Source organism: Mesoplodon densirostris, chromosome 9 (assembly GCF_025265405.1).
Source record: "Mesoplodon densirostris isolate mMesDen1 chromosome 9, mMesDen1 primary haplotype, whole genome shotgun sequence".
Classification (NCBI taxonomy): domain Eukaryota; kingdom Metazoa; phylum Chordata; class Mammalia; order Artiodactyla; family Ziphiidae; genus Mesoplodon; species Mesoplodon densirostris.
In genome coordinates, this window is record NC_082669.1 from 85,893,354 (window position 1) to 85,910,645 (window position 17,292).

Sequence of the window (17,292 nt, forward strand, 5' to 3'; positions counted from 1 at the left end):
CGAAGTTTTTGGCTTGAACACTCGGTAAACATTTACTCAATGTCTGAATCTGAATTTTACTAATAAATTATGTTCATCGATATTTAACTATACAAGTGAGCTACTGCTCCATTAAAAATACAAAGTCCCAGTTGTGTTTCTTTTACAGTGGAAGATTTTGGCTGTACAGTCATCCTCCAATGTTATCAAAACCACCACCTGGTTTAATAATACAGTAAAAACAATTATAGTGAAAGCATGAATTGTTCACAGGGTTAAGGTTCCACATTGCTTTTCCATTAATTAACTCTGCTAATTTATTCACTGGAAATGATTCACAAATTAGTAATGCAAAGTAAATGATACACATAGAATACAGAAATTGAGAAGTAGATTTGCAAAAAGATTTAAAATAAATGTAAACATATGTACATTATAGAAGTGTGACTCTTAATGAACACAGGAATTTTAGAATGCCAGAATTCTGTCAATTTAAATTGTATATTAGGGCACAGTTAAATAATTTATAGCTCTAAAATAAGCAAACAAAATACAACTAAGGGAGGAATACATTTAGACAAATCATAGGATCTAAAGATGAAAGACATGGAACAAACATGATATTTTATTTAGTTTTTCATATGTATGATTAAAATAACAACTGAAGAGAAAATATATTATTTACTCTGTCACCTCTAAATTATGTAGTTCAGCAATCTTCTTCAATTCATTTCTATCTGGCTGGGTTAAAGAAAAAATTTTTGAAATGTCAGTCACTTCCATAAAACTCTGAAGATGAGTATCATATCTTTATGAAAAATTATTCTGCAGTGAGGAATACCTGTTTATTATAAATTGCCAAGCTTCTTCAGATAACACGATTTTCACTTTACTATTCAGGGCATGCCCCATACACATACACCCAATAGGTACAAATCTGATGTCCTAAGATAGGGCACATGGAACAATTACTTACTGAATAAAATGCACAGATATTCTTCTCCTATCAAATAATTCTTTCAAAGCTTCTTCCATATGTCATTATTTGACATATTAAAATTCAATTTCACTCACCTTTTCAAACAAAGTGATTAGAGAAAGTAAAGTACATCTTCATAGGCCTGTAAAGACTTGGTGTTCATTCTGTGAGTCAGGGGAATAGGAAATATCATGATCACTTACCTGACATGCATTATAAAGAAGTTGGTGTTCTAGTTTTTTGATCCCCAAAATTTGCTGAAACATTTCATAGAGTTGTTCCTTGCTCAGAATAAGTTCAGAAACAGCGCTCAGGGCCATTCTGTTTGGCTGTTTACACAAGTCCTCTTCACCCCTGTAAATGGCATCATATTTGGCTATCCAGGAGCTCAGCACTGTCTCTTTGCTCAAGCCATCAATTTCTGGCAAACTCCGCACACGTTTTTCTATGTTTTTCTTAAACACCTCTCTGAAGTCATTAGCAGAACATCCTCCACTCTGAACCATTCTGGCCACTCGATCACTCTTCAGAAAAACCTGAAAACAAAACAAAAAACAAAAGAAAACAAAAACCCACTTACAGTTAGGCATGGACACTAACACCAACTGCTTTTAGCAATCCAAGAGTTATGACACCAAACATTCCACAACGGTTCAAATGTTTTATAATATGCACTCACTAATGACAAAATGGAGGCTCCAAATCATCTCTCTTAAAATGTTGAAATGTTTAGGAGAGAAAATAATGAGTCCTGAGGAACTTGTAAGATGATCCAACCTTGACCTACACGCTCCCCACCTGAAGGTCATGGGGATCTCTACAACTGAAACCCTTAAGAGTCGACTGAAAAGGTAACTGGAGATATGAACCCAACTTCCTTATGTGTACTTGGGAGTTCTGGTTAGTTCTTCAGCAAGGAGAAGTCCCTTATTGGCTGAAAATCTGAAGGCCAATAGCGTGGTAAGTCTAGTATCCAAGTTAATACCCTCTGGGTATAAGTGTTAAGCAAAACTACTCCACAGCTGGGGGGTACACCTGTCCCCACCCGACTTCACTAGCTCCCCAACTTCTCACACACTTCTTGTAGCTGGGAAAAATCGATGATGAAAAAGCAAACTCTAAAACTTTTAGCTGTCCACTAATATCAAGTAAGAAATAAAACACAATGACAACCAGGGAGAGAGACAGTTTTGAAATGGGTAGGAAGAGATGGGTAATAAGTAATAAGGTCATACTGTGCAAGGGACATCAGACTTGGCCTCGAATCTCTCCTTTCTTCTAAGTCACAGACCCAAATATCAACAAGTATCAGCCAAGATTAGTGAAACATCTATTCTGTCATCAATATTCCTAAGAAGCCTCTATGGGTCATATGAGGCTGACTGTATTCCTGTTTTCTTCCCATAATAACAAAAACTCCTTCCAAAGAACCCGTAGAACTACTTAATGCAGCACCCATGAGTTATATCTGTTGTTAAGGCTTCTGGAACAAAAATTCTTGTCAGTCTTTTCCCTAAGAACTGACTCATGATACTGAGGTACTCCCAAATTATGACCCCACTTTTTGCTCTAATGCTACTACCATGTCTGTCTGCCTGTGGGCAAACAGCCTGTGTGGTCTGTGCAAAGTAGCCTCATTTGTCCCAGTGACTGGCATCTCAGCTACCAGGTCCCAAACCTTTTCCCCACTTAATTTCTCCTCTTTTCAGACCATTCATACAAAATATTGTTTCCTATCTTTGCTCAATGGCCAGAGGGGATTCCTGACTCTTGAATATTTTGGTTAACTAACGTACTGAATTAGGAGTGGTGAATTTTACACTAGGCAAACATGCATGACACACAGACACAGTGCTTCCTCTCTTTTTACTGGCTGTGGCTCAATTACAGTCAAAAAGACTCTTATTTTTTATGTTTCTAAGCCAAAACTAATTCTTAAGCCCCAAGTATAAGAACAGTGTCTTTAATTTATTTAGATGAAGGAAAATAAAATTTAGATGTTTAATATTTTATCTAAAAATGCCATTTAACTACCTCTAAACGCACAGGGGTCTAAACACACAGGGGTCTCTCCATCTTCCTTCTCATCCTCATCTAACTGCACTACTCTCGTTGGGCACTAGACTTCAAGATAAATGTTATACGGACATAATTTTTCTAATTTCCGTTACAGCTGTCTGTATCTTGTTAAATGGGAACGTACGGAGGCTCAGTAGTCAGAGGGGGCAGACTGCGCCAGTTGTCAGTCCACTGCTTTCCAGGGCTGTCTTCCTGTGGCCTTGCCACTGGTACAGTTTTAGAGGGTGCTGGAGGGACACTGGAGGAGGAAGGGCCCTGGTTCCCGGTTCTCTTCTTATACGTGGAGGCACGTGGCACCCACCCCCCGGGCAGCTTCTCTGCAGACCCCAAGGATGGCTTAGCAGGGTGCGCCCACACTGGCAGATTCCCGGGCAGTTCTGCAGTGCAGCACTGCAGTGAACTTGTCTGCCGTCTGGTAGGATACGCCACATCTTCTCCAGTGAGGTCTGGAGCCCAGCCTTTTCCAGATTTGCTCCTTCCTTGGGCGCTCTGCTTCCTGTATCTGCGACTCCTATATTCTTTAGTTTCCCTTGCCCATTGTAGCCAACCCCTCTTCGTTTATAACAAATTTTCCCTGATCAATTATCCTGTGGTTTCTGTCTCCAGATTGCACCGTGATACAGAAATACTGAAATGCTGCATGGAACACTATATCTAAGAGAAAATATTTGAAATTGAAACAACTTTTAAAAATGTGGTAATTGTATAAAGCTGGAACGGCAAGATGTTTTTAAAGCACAACATAAATGCCTTACAATTGGCTTCAGAAAACCTTTTAATTGCTTGATGCCTAATACTCTAAGTTAGGAGGCATTTCATTTTTTTCAGCCTCTTCTGTCTGTCAGTGCTAAATTCTACCAAGTAACCAAACAGTGTTCTGGAAGCAAGGGCGCTGATGAACTTAGGTTTTTGGAGTCTTAATTTCCTCTGTAAAACCATACCTAAAGCCATACTAACTCAGTCCAATTGCATGTTATTTAATCAACATTTACTAAGTGGTAACAACATGTCAGGCATTCTGCTAAGTGTTGGGGATGTAAAGACGAATGAGCCAAAGATCCTGCCCTCAAACAGCTCGCACCACCTGAGAGAGACAGGATACACAGTAGAACAGAGGGCGGGAGCAATCATGGAGACCTATGCAAGGGCGGGGGGAAAGAAAAGGAAGTTACTAACTCTGTTATCTGCGGGGCAAGGTTGGGGAGGAGAGGGGAACAGGACAAAGGACCCGTGATTTGAATGACCTGTGGGTTGAGTAAGGGGAAAAGGGAGAAGAAAATACGTTTCAGGAAAATAAAAGAGGTAAAAAGCAAGAGCATAAAATTGCATGACCTTTTGAAGGAAACGTCAGAATTTTTATACTTCAGGAGCATCAAATGTAAGGGTGAATGGAACACAAGTTGTGCCAATCAGACCAACACAGACCAGATGGCCAAATGCAGCGTGTGCCAAGCAAGGAATCTGAGCTCTGCCGATAGGTCAGGAGTCGATGATGGCTAGGTAACCTCGGTGCTGAAATACTGAGAAGCATGATTTAGACAAATAACTGGTGGCACCATCAAGGATAGATGACGACTGACCAGAACAGAGATTGGGATCAGTTATCTGGAGACCAGGTGAAAAGCAGTAAGGGCCTGATCTGGGGCAATTCATGGGCTAAAGAGAGAGAGGCAGAGGAGAGACAGATGGGAGACAATCAACATATCCTGCTGAGTTACAGAATGTGTAAAGGCAGGGAAAATATGATTCACAGCTTTTACTGGGGTGTTTGGATTCCACTAGCTAAAAATAATTAAAGAATACAGGTGGAACAACGTGTGTGTGTGCGTGCGTGTGTGTGTGTGTGTGTGTGTGTGTGTGTGTATTGTTTGTAAATGGTGGTGGGTATATGGGGGGCATGGTCCTGGATTACTAGTGTAGTTTTGGTAGAGGTCAGCTTTGAAGACCAAGTATGGTAAAAACAGAGTGAGGAACAAAACTCCCTGAAATACCTATATTTACAAAGCTGGCAGAAGAACTGGATCCAGGGGAGGCTGGTAGCGTCAGAAGCAGAAGGAAAAATACGACACATTAGCAATCAAGAGGCGAGACAGTCCTGAGAGAGAGAGAATCAAGTACCACAAGGGAAATCAGCAGAAATTTGATTGTCTCTACCACCATCTGGTCACCTTTGGCAGAGAAGATAGTAGAGTGGTAAAGAGCAGGAACTGATCTGCAGAAGGAGAAAAAGACAAGTTGTAATAAAGTTAAGACGGCAAATATTGGGTTGGCCAAAAAGTTCGTTCGGGTTTTTCCATAGGACGTTACATAAGATGTTCCGTAACGTCTTATGGAAAAACCCAAATGAACGGCCAACCCAATATAAACTGTCCTTCTGGAAAGCTTGGATGAAAAGGGAAATGAGAGGAAGGCAAAAAGCTGAACTGGGAAACGACACGTAGGCAATGAGGGAGACAAGTCAGGAAAGAGAGGCAGCTTAAGGTATGGATAACAGAAAATAGTGATGGTACGTCACTTCTGAGATTAGTCTGTGGAAGCCTGCAGTGCGCTCTCCCATCACATGCCCGGGGTGGGGGTGGGGGGTGCAAGCTGCTGTGACGCAAGGTACTGAAGCCCTCGGTCTAACAGCCCTCAATGAACTGAGGTCAGCCCAGAAGCACGGGAGTGGACCGGGAAGCAAATTCATGACTCACTGAGCCACGAGCGTGATCTCAGCAGACAGCTTGATTGCAACTGAGAGACCCGGAGCAGAAACATCCAGCTAAGCCTCTCTCAGATTCCTAATACTGAGAAATGCATGTGAGATAACATGCATTTACTGTTTTAAACTGCTATGTTTTGGGATAAATTGTTACGCAGCGATAGATAATACATGGTTTACACTGTATTCTATCATATTCATGTCATATATCCACGTGGTTTATGCTCTTACTTCACATGGGTGTCAGTACCATCATTTCCTCAGAGGAAGCCCCACCCCTTCCCCCGTTCATCATCACACCCTTTTATCTTGCTCTGTTTTTCTTTTTAGCACACAGCACTACCAGATATGTATTTACTGTAGGTCTCCCCAAAATACAAGAGCCACCAGAGCAGTGACTTTGTCTTGTTTTCTAGTGAACCCAGTGCCTAACACAGTGCCTGCCTATAGTAAGGGATCAATAAAGGTTTGTTGAAAAAAGTGATGACTATCTATAGACATTGAATCCTCTAAGGCTAAAGAAGAGAATTCAGATAGGCACCTGGATCACAGGCTTCCTAAGAAATGGATGCCCATGGGAGAGGAACCAGGAGATGGATAAACACCGAAAAACTGAAAGTGTAATAAGTGGTAACAGTGAACAGGAATGCACTCCAGAAGGCAAAAGAGATTTCGCCTGAAGGAGGAAGCCCAATGATCTGAAAGCAGGAATGAGGAACAGCCCTCCTGGCCCTAGATGTGGAGGAGAAAGGAAGGTCTACCATCATCAGAAGGCTGTTCCTCCCTGTGGCCTCGCTAAGGTTCCATCCCAACCATCGTTAGGTCTGAGGGGCTCCACTTGCACATGTTCCCAATCCCAACACCATCACAAAGGGTGATCCACCAACCCCCTCCTAATCTCACTTCAGCTTCAGACTTGCATCTCCAATACCACCCATCAGCTCTCCTGACACGTCCCACTGACACCCTGAACTTAACAAATTTCAAACGGGATTCATGGCCTCTCCCATTATTTGCTCGACCCCCTGCTTACCTGCTTCAATGAGTATCAATACCTGTTTCCCTCCTGGAGAGACCTGGAAACCATTCTCAACTCCACCATCTCCTCCATGTTTATTTCCCGACATACAACTTGTCCCTAAACCTTGCTGGTCCTGCTCACCCTGGAATTCCTCTGAAATCCTTGCTCCCTTCTTCACACCCGACAGAAGCTGTTCCTGCCCCTCACTGTGACTCAACTGGCTAAGAACAGCCTCTTAAGCGGTCTTCCTGCCTGAGAAATTTTCCTGATAGCCACTCTACTGTCATTTTCCCCAACTTATCCTCTTCACTGGTATCAATCTTTTTTTTTTTTTTAATCTGGCTGTTCAAATTCTTCTCCAGCTTAAAAATTCTTTGCTGACTTTCCACCAAAAGTCATCAGCAAGGCCTCTGAGGCCCTACACTTCAGCTGGCTCCAAACTACCTATCACTCTGGCTTCATCACAAATCTCTCTCTCTCTCTCAATCTCCATGCCCCGCCCTCCACTATCCTTCCTTCAAAAACTTCACACTGTCCATCTCACCACCAACAACTTACCTCCTAGCAACTATTCAGATCCCTGCTCAGTTGACCCTCAGTGATTCCCCCGAATTACCTTGAATCGGCCATATCCTATGTTGTTTGTATGCAATCCTAGCACCCTTTCTTTTTCCTTTAAAGTCACTTTGTAACTGTGATACTTAACTGCAAATTCTATCACCATCTTACTTTTTACTCACTAGACAGTAAGCTCCATGAAGGCAAAGACTGTTTCATTCACCACTGTATCTCCCCCTCCATGCAACTGCATAATTTAAACAATTAACCAGTATGGTTGACTGAGTTTCAGTTACTTGCTTACAGAAGAAAGTAGAGGACATGAACCTTGTCCATATGAACAGGAGAGGGAAAGATATCTCAGAGGGAAGGAGGCACAATGAGTGATGCCACAGAGAACTAGTTTTGTGAGAAAAACAAGATGTTTATTGTCTAAAAACATAATACTGTCTAATCCTCCATCTGTGCTGTTCTTGCAGAAATGACAGTTTTTAAGTTTTCAGATGTTATCAGTTATGAAACTGTAACCATGATGGATTTAGTCTCATTAGATATCAACTGTCTTAAGCCTGTGTCCTTTCATAAGAACAGTCATCAAGTTAAAAGGCAGGTAACGTGTGACCACGTGCAAAGGCTAGTCCTAGATGCTGCTCTCCAAGCCGAGCGTGCACCTACGCCAGCCTTCTGCTCTAGGCCCCAGGATCCTCCGTGAACTTCTGTCCGGAGAACACATAACAGGGGGCCGTCCTGGTGCAGAAGCGGGCACAGGAACTTTGTGTATCAACACACCTACCAATGAGCAGATATTCTGTCTCCCTAGAGCTCTTCATATATTATCTCCTTTCATCCTCATCATCACCCTGTCCCTTTCTCCATTATCGTTCTCTTTTACAGATGAAGTGGTCAGGCTGAGAAGTGACTAGCCCAAGATCACAAAGTTATTGGGAGAACAGAGACTGAATCCCTGCCTCTGGAATCCAGAAGCAACATTTCTTTATTCTCCTTACGCACTCTTCCACCCCACTACACCGCACTCCTACCAAGGGTTCACCCCTGCACACCATATATTTTGCTGGGTGCTGGCCAACACATGTGGAATTACCAATCAGTGACCTCCCTGTGAAAAGGCCACTGAATATACAACCAACTGAATATACAAATGGCGTGGCAGGGCGAGGGTGGGGAGTTACGATCCGGACATCAGAAAAATAATACACCACACATGCTACCTTTCTCCACATTTACTGGGTTTTAACTTGTACGTGGGCCCTCTGAGAACCACCAACTGCCACCCTTCCCATTCACTTGCTCAGCTTAGAGACCAAAGAAGTTACTGAATAGCTTAAAGTCATGGTGAACTAATAACAAAATTGAAATGTGGTGACTGCAACAAGCAGCTGTGTCTGCAAAGGGTAAGTCTGCTCAGCTGTCCAAATAAAACCTCAGATACACTTTTCTACAAAAGTACTTATTGTTCACATATTGCTTTTGATCTGAAACATGCATTGCTTCTTTGACACAAAAGGATTGTATAACGATGAGAAAAACATTATCTGCTTGCCAAATCATTGTGGTCATCTATGACATGGTTCCTGGGAAGGCCGCCAATGTGTGTTCAGCCAGGAAAACGCCGAGAAAGTACAAGAGCCCCACTTCAAAGAGATGCTTTTTTCTCCTGAATAATGACAAATAAAATATTGTCTAATAATTCTAATAATCTATGCGGCCCATGGAAAAACAGTTTCTTAAACTATTTTTCAGGTGTTATCAATTCATGATCAATTTTTTTGTAACAATGATGAATTTGACTTTACTAGATATCAAACAATTCCCAGTTTTCCGGCATAAATACCAGTATTTCCTATTGGTCACTTCTCACGCCTAAAGCCAGTCAATGGATTATTCCCTGTTGGCACCCTGTTGTGCCAGTCTCTTCACCCATCCAAGTCTCCCTCAACTTACCTTTCCAGCCTTCTTTTCCACTGTTCCTGAGAACATATTTTCTCTTCCAATAAAGGGAACCGCTTGTTTAGCCTTTGACATTCTCTACAAGCTTCCTCCCCCTTACCGTACCTCATCCACTTGTTCCATAAATATTTATCAAAACATACTCCCTGCTGGGCAATGTGCTCAGTGCTGGGGATTTACTGGTGAGCAAAATGACATGGGTTTGCTGCCTTCACAGAACTTATAGTGGAAGAAACAAACTACATGAACTAAAATGACTGCAGCTTGATGTATACTACTGAGCATTTCTGGAACCGTAAGTCTGTAGCAAGACTCTGAATCTATTTGAGGAGGTCACAGAGGCTTCCCTGAGGAGGTGAATGGAGGTATGAAGACCAAGAGGAATCAGTTGGGAAACGAGGGGAGACCAAGGGACCATGGGGTAGGGTGGGACACAGCTGGTCTCAGCGGGCTTCAGTGAAGGGAATGAGGCTATAGCGGTGTGAGAAGAGATTGGAGAGAAGGGACAGGCTTTAGAAGCCTCAGAAAGGTATCTGGTCTTTATCCCCAGAGCAGGGAATGCCATCCAAATATCTGTCAGGGAGTCACATGATAAAGACTGCATTTTGAAAACAGCTAAAATTTACTCTAGGGGCTTTATATATATTAACCCTCAAACACATAAGGTAGGTGCTAGTATCTGTTTTAAAGGTAAGAACCAAAAGCACAGAGAGGTAAAGACACTTGTCCGAGGTCACACAGCCAGATTGTAGAGGGGTGAAAATCTAAGCCCAGACCATGCAATCAAGTGTGGTGACTGATCGACTTATGGCTCATTAAACTGAGTGGGATAGAGCAAGGAGCCGGTAGAATGAAGAGAATGAGGAGGCCGACTGCACTCCTGCTATCCTCTGCTCCTTTGTGATGCTTTCCCCAGCTTATGCCAGGTCTTCATCCTGTGCCTTCTTAGCACTTCCCATCCTCTCTGAAGGTATGAAATATACCTGTCCTCAAGCAAGCAAATTCTGTACAGCATCACTGTCTCTCTCCCCTGCTTAGACTATGAACTGCATTAGAACTGCACCTTTAAAGCCTCTACAGGGTCTGGTATCATTGGATATTCAAATTCTACAGAAAATAATGAGGTTCTTATAGTCGTAATGGATTTTGGAAAGTTACTAAATCCGAAAGGGTGGGGGAGTTTTGACCAGTGTGGAATGAGGTTTTCACTGATTCAATGTAAAGAAATGAACATAAAGATTACAAAGTAATTCTAATAAAGCTAAATTTCCTCCATATTTTAACAGTAGAAATCATATGTACAAGTCACTTCTATGTAATACAATATTATTAACAATAGATTGTGGGTTAGTTTTTTGTTGTTGTAGTGGTTAATGATCTTTCTTGGCAAAAAAATAAGAGGCTATATTTGACATTGTTTTTTTTTTTTTAATCCATGAATTCCCAAGGTTTAGAAACCACTGATTTAACCAATCCCATTCCCTTTTCAAATGTTAAGAAATCATACCTTAAAACTGGTAGCAATCTTTTAAAAAAACATATAGTTAAGTGATATGTCTAGACCTTTATCTGTAAACTAGGAAGCAGGTGCTCACAAAAGACCCTGCCTTATAACTTATCTAAATCCGTTATACCAACTCTAGAGCCCTTAAAGCAAATCTAAACCCCCTAAACCAACAAAGGCTTCTCGCATTGTCTGAGGGTAGGAACTGAGGCGAGTTTATATCCAAATGAACATAAATGTGATTTGAGAAGTACAAAACTATTTTTTTGGAAAAAAAATACACATGCTCTCCCCATCATCAATAATACAAGGTTTTTATAAAGCTTTTTTCTTCTAATATTAGCTAATAGCAGATCTTTTAGTCTTCCTTTATAGATATCTTCCAACTCAATGATTAGCTTAAATCTCCCTAAGCCGATGGCAAATTCTCCTTAACCCTGTAACTACAGAGCCAGAAACTGAAGAATTTACCAAACCACTCACTCCGAGCACAAATCTAAACAGAGAAGCACGATCACTGAGCGCTAGCTGGGCTTCCAATCTGCACAGACTGAAAGTCTTAACGGGGAAAAAAAGATCATGCTCACAGTGGAAAAGGGAGCATGATAAATGTAAATTTGTGAAGTCAATTTCTATATGCATACATAAAGTGAAAGAAGGCATCACCCCCTCCTAATCAATCCCCTTACCCTTCCCCTATTTCATTCAATGTTTCATGGTATTATAGAAAATTTTAGAAAACTCTGAAAGGTCCTGGGTTGGGCTGCCTTGTTCTGCCTATTCTATGAAGAGGTTTTTTGTTTGTTTGTTTTGTGGGGGCCGTTTGCCTTCATTATAACGATATAGAAAGTAAATTTTTAAAATGTATATTACATTTACAGTCTTATACTATCTAATGTTCAGTAAATCCCTAAAATCATTTATCTTTATCGTATGGAGGAAAATGTGCTGTTTCCACCTTTACAATATTCCAACCCTGGTTGTGTAATGCTGTTCACCTCACCCTCACGTCTGCTGCACTGCTCTCCTCTCGACGAGGAAAGAATGTACCAAAACCTGGAAGGAAATCAGACCTGAGTGTTCAAGGTGTGACACAAGCTGAGAGACTCAACTGTTCTCGGTCAGTTTTGCCACTGGTGGAATAGGAATTATATCCCTTTTTTCAAACAGTTTTTTGAGTATTATATGAAATAATACAGTAAAATAAGCTTTTAATCAGTTATGCGAAGTATGATCCGTGGACCAATGCCACGGATTGTTACCAGTCCCCCGACAAGTACAGAGAGTATGTCGGTAGAAACTTGCAGTGATGCGACATTGCCATGACATCCCAATACATGATTTTGTACCAGTATTTTGTTATGAAAATCTCCAAACATACAGAAAAGCTGAAAAAAGTTTGTAGTGGTTTGAAAATCACTGACTTATCTGATCCTATTGCTTTATCAAATGTGAAGAAATCATTAAGTTAAAACCCACAGCAAACAATCTCTTTTGTTCTGACATTTACCTTCAACCTAGATTCCACAAATAACATTTTACTCAAGTTTTTCTTTCATATAACTATCCGTCCCCTCCATCAGTCCAAATTATTTTCATTATACATTTCAGAATTAGTGAAATGCATGATCTTGTGTTTTTACAAAATAATCCACAATGGATTGAAAATAATGCAGGTCCTTTGCTGAAGATACATCATCTCAAACTTTTTTTTTTTTTGAGAAGATGGATGATGTCCTAATGTTGACACAGAAATTGGGAGAAGATATTTCTAAAAACCAAATTATATTTTCCCCAACACTATCAGCATACCAGAAAATGAGCTACTGTCCTTTCAGATGGAAGGTTTATAAAACATGAATCTTGAGGATTGCGAGTGATTTGCTCCTGATAAGCCAAGAGCCTACAAGCAGAAAAAGTTCCAAAATGAAAAAAAGAATTTCTGGAAAGTAAATCAATCTTAAAAGCAAACATTCTGTTAAGTCAAAGAAAAATGAACCCCAAACCTTTTGAACTACATTTCCCTGGCATATAATGACCCACTAAATATCTGTTGAACGATACCTTGTAGTTATTTGTTTTTCCACCAGATGGCAACTATGGGTGGAATAACAATGGTTTTAATCTCCACATGTGATTTTCAGGATCTTGCAAGACTTCAAAGGTATAAATCCAGTCACCCTTCCAGAGCTTGAATTCCCTCACCACCGCCGCCGCCGCCACCACCATCAAAACGACATCCAAACCACCAAACTTCTCTAGGGAAGAGAAACTCTCGGGCTCTCGGAGGCAATGGCCTGCCTATGGGCAGGACCCGCTACCTGAAAGTCCTTTGTTTCCAGGGGGCAACACTCTCCCTGTAGCTGTCACTCTCTTACCTACTTGTAACCCCTGTAAGAGAAGAGACAATCTAAATTCTCCCCAGGCCATTCTTCAGGTGTTCAAGTCAGCTAACACTGTCTTCAACCTTCCAGGTTAAACACTCCTCAGATGACAGGGCGCCCTCACCAACGTGAGGGCTCTCCTGGCACATGCCCCAGTTTTTCTGTGTTCTAGCACTGGGCCCTCGCTCCTTTCAGGCCTTTGTCCAGTTGTTCATCTTCTTGACAAAACCTTCTCTATTTAAAACTGCAACTCTGCCTCTGACAAGTTCCCATGCTGTTTTGTTTTTCTACACAGCACTTATAACTACTCAATAAATTAAATTTATTTTTTTATAATTTCTTTCCACTAGAAAGGAGAAAGTAAGCTCCATGAGGGCATTGGGTTTATTCACCCCTGTATTTCCAGGGCAAATCAATATTTAATGAATGAATGCATGAAATGATTCATCAATGAATTTGCCACATAAGTAAAATCTCACCATTAATGTGAAGAAAAGGACAGCAATTCTAGTTACAGAAGCAACGCTGCTACTAATGCAGTAGGAAAGGCCGCACACCTTAAGATGGCCTGCTTAGATGCTCAACGGCACTCCTCTTGTACTTACTTTCAGCTACAATGTTAAAGATACTAAACTGAGTCTCCCTCCAGTGTTTGTGAAGCTGGTTTTATGGATCCAGACTGAGGAATTTACATGATTCTTTTTTTTTTTGCGGTACGCGGGCCTCTCACTGTTGTGGCCTCTCCCGTTGGGGAGCACAGGCTCGGGACGCGCAGGCTCAGTGGCCATGGCGCACCGGTCCAGCCGCTTCGCGGCATGTGGGATCCTCCCGGACCGGGGCACGAACCTGTGTCTCCTGCATCGGCAGGTGGACTCTCAACCACTGCGCCACCAGGGAAGCCCTGCTTCTCAGGTTTTTTTCTATCCTTCTGCTTTGAAATTCATAAACCATCTAAAATCTCTTCATTTCCTCACAACTCCCTTGGCAATGTGATGGTGGCAGAGAAACCAGAACCGGGAGAGAAAAGGAGTAAGCATTAATGCACAAGCCATGCATAAATGAGAGCAGCTGGATACCTAAAATATGCCTAAATGTGTCTCTAGAAAACTTAACAGCAACTATTATTTGTGTCATGCTTTAAAATTTATAATTATTTTCATTTACGCTATTTCTAATTACAACCGTATGATGCAGCCTTCTGTGAAAATGAACTGACCCTCTGTGACAGAAGAGGTTCTTAAACTGGAAGGTCCATCAGAATCAGCTAGAAGACTTAGTAAAACAGACTTTTGGGTCCTCCAGAGTCCCTGACTCCACAGGTCTGCAGTGGGGTCTAAGAATGTGCAGTTCCAACAAGTCCAGGTGATGCTGATGCTGCCGGTCTGAGGACCACTGTTGCGAGATGCTCTGCCCTGGGGCAAGGATATGAATGTGCAGGCCATCCGATGTAAAGGCTTGGTGTTCTTTTCAAAAGGCAACTGTGCTTCCTAGGCCTGAACTTTTAAAACAAACTGCTATTATTAAGAGAATTATAAAAATTACTTTTTGCCCCTTTCCAACTTCAGAGGAAAGGAAGGCTCTATAAAACCCCTCTGACTGAAGTTTTTACACAAGAGAACTACCAATTCCAGAATCAGTACCTCCTAAATGGAAGTATCCTTCCCTAGAGCTTGACTGTCCTTCTTCATTCACTCAGACACACCCTCCCCACACCCTCCCCTGCCCACACTCCTCTTTCCTAATTATTTATTTTGACATCTCAGGAGTTACTGCTTTAACCATCCTGCTGCTAGCACTTTCAACACCTCTAGCTGGGATTTTTCTTCCAAGGTCCCATCCCTGAAGTCCTCAACACGAGACTTACCTAAACACTTTCTCCCTTACTTAAAAAGTAGCTTTCCAAGCTACCTGTAGTGTAGTGGTTAAGACCAGGAGCTGTGGAACCAGACCAAGTTCAACTACAGGCTTTGCCGCATACTGGCTGTTTAACTTCGAGCAAGTTACTTAGCCTGGCTGGGTCTCAGTTTCCTCATCTAAAGAATGGGGGTACTAATAACATCTACCTAAGAGTTGCTGTTAGGACTAAGTGGCTTTCTACTGTTAAGTGCATATAACAGGTATACTGTAGCTGTTAAGTGCATATAACAGTTATATTGCAGCTGTTATTTTTCATAGCCACCTCACTGCCACCTTCACAATCATCAGCTTCACTCAGGCTGCTACACATTTGAGAGAAAGTCATACAACTTTGTAATTGGAGATACGGGTCCAAAATAGTAACATTAAATTTCACAAAATAGTAAATTACAATTAATGTGAATTGTCTTGTTAATAAATTACAACTAAGTACCACCTTTTGCTATACTGTTCCAAGTATCTCATTTAATTAGCACAGGCCTATACTTTCAGCTGTGTAATGAACAGCACCTATAAATTCTTTGGGTTCCTCAAATTCGGCATACTAAAAATTTGAACTCCCCCTCCACCCTAAACTTGCTTCATCTAACTGTATTTTCTACCTCAGTGAATGACATCATCACCTCCTACTGGCCCAGGTCAGAAACCAAGGAGTCATCCTTGACTCTTTCTCAACTCCTTCTGACCCATACCCTTCTCTTCTGTATCCACTGTGTGTTGCTAAACTGAAGATGAAAGCTACAGGTATAGGCAAGTTTTCAAACCACTGTGACTGTGGTCAGTAAGAAATGAAGTAGAAAATTCCTATCAGAAAATGAGATCAAAGAACATTATCCTGAACATGACCCACCTTCTATTCATCTCACCCAATTCACCTGTCACTGTTTTCGTTCATATTTTCATCGTATCAACTCCTGGATTATTGCAACTACCCACAAAATTCCCGGTCTTCATTTTCCTAGACCAAAATTCTACATGACACTCAAAAGGTCTTTAAAAAACACTGTTATTCACTGTTCCCTCCATGAGCATGCCCTCTGTCCCAATCCAGTAGCTCCATTTCAAATGTTATTTTCTTATTTAAGTGTTCCCTGCCTTTCCAGTTGAAATCCACTCCTTCATACTCCCAGAAGCCTTTAACAATTCCTCTCCATGAAATGTAACCCTTTATAGCTTGATATTTAGATTTTTACCTATATTTTTCAGGAAAGTGAAAACAAGTAAATCTGAAGGAATCAGAGGATAAAACTAGAACTTGACTAATGTAAAGACTCTTTGGAAGAGCCCTATGGCAGTGGTTCTCAATCTTGCCTGCATATTGGAAACATCTGGGTACCGGGTACCTGGGCCCCACCCCAGAGGTCTTGGGTGCAGCAAGGGCATTGAGCATTTTCAAAGCCCTTCAGGTGATTCTGACATGCAGCCAATGCTGAGAAGTACTGCTCTATGGGGAATATAAAAAAGAGTTGAGATTAATAAAGGATTCTTAAATAGAATCAGTGGAAATCAGGAGAGATGACTCAGGGTAGGCAAATGGTACTGCAGGCAAAAAGTCTTGAAGTCAAGGAATTCCGTAGCACTTTGTAGACAGAGTAGGACTAACATGGCTTACAACTGGTTGTAGGCTGAAGTTGGAGGAGATGAGATGGGCTTGGAAAGGATGGTTAAGGGAAACTAGGCTTGGGATGAGAACAAAGAGCAAGTGGTGGAAATGAGGTCAAGTGAATTCAGAGAAGGAATTCTGAAAAAGGCGCTGGAAGTTGAGAGGTTTTCAAAGACGATAGAACTTCTGTGGCAGCAACGAATGTTACATGTAGGAAAGTTTCCAAACCAGGGTTACCCTGCTTATCAACAGTGATGAGGAAAATTCCTATCGGCAGCTGAAGTCAAAGAACACATATCTTGGAGGTCTGACAAAGATGTCAGCATAGTTGCAGAGAGAGGTGTTATAAACTGTGGTGTAATTATTTTTAAAAAGGGACTTTTTTGGAGAGATTGTGATGGAATAACTCTAACACCTGTGCCCTGGGATCAGCTCATCTCTCCAACTTAAAGTACATTACCCATCCCCCCTGCCAAAAAAGTTCTTATAGTTTAGAAAACCAGGTATGTATCTTAAGATATTTCTGTATCATTAATTGTAATAACCCATAATCCTTATTTTTATTACTAAGCACTAAACATTTTTTAAAATGAAGTACA

At 41.3% G+C, this 17,292-nt stretch overlaps 1 protein-coding gene across 2 annotated transcripts in view; it reads right to left on the reverse strand.

Annotated features, from left to right (window-relative positions):
• Positions 1-17,292, reverse strand: part of CADPS2 (calcium dependent secretion activator 2) — a 493,834-nt gene that overhangs the window by 327,892 nt on the left and 148,650 nt on the right. For both annotated transcript variants that reach the window (XM_060108899.1, XM_060108898.1), the window contains exon 3: positions 1,162-1,494. In XM_060108899.1, coding sequence (XP_059964882.1) covers positions 1,162-1,494 — 333 coding nt within the window. The remainder of the gene's footprint in view (positions 1-1,161; positions 1,495-17,292) is intronic.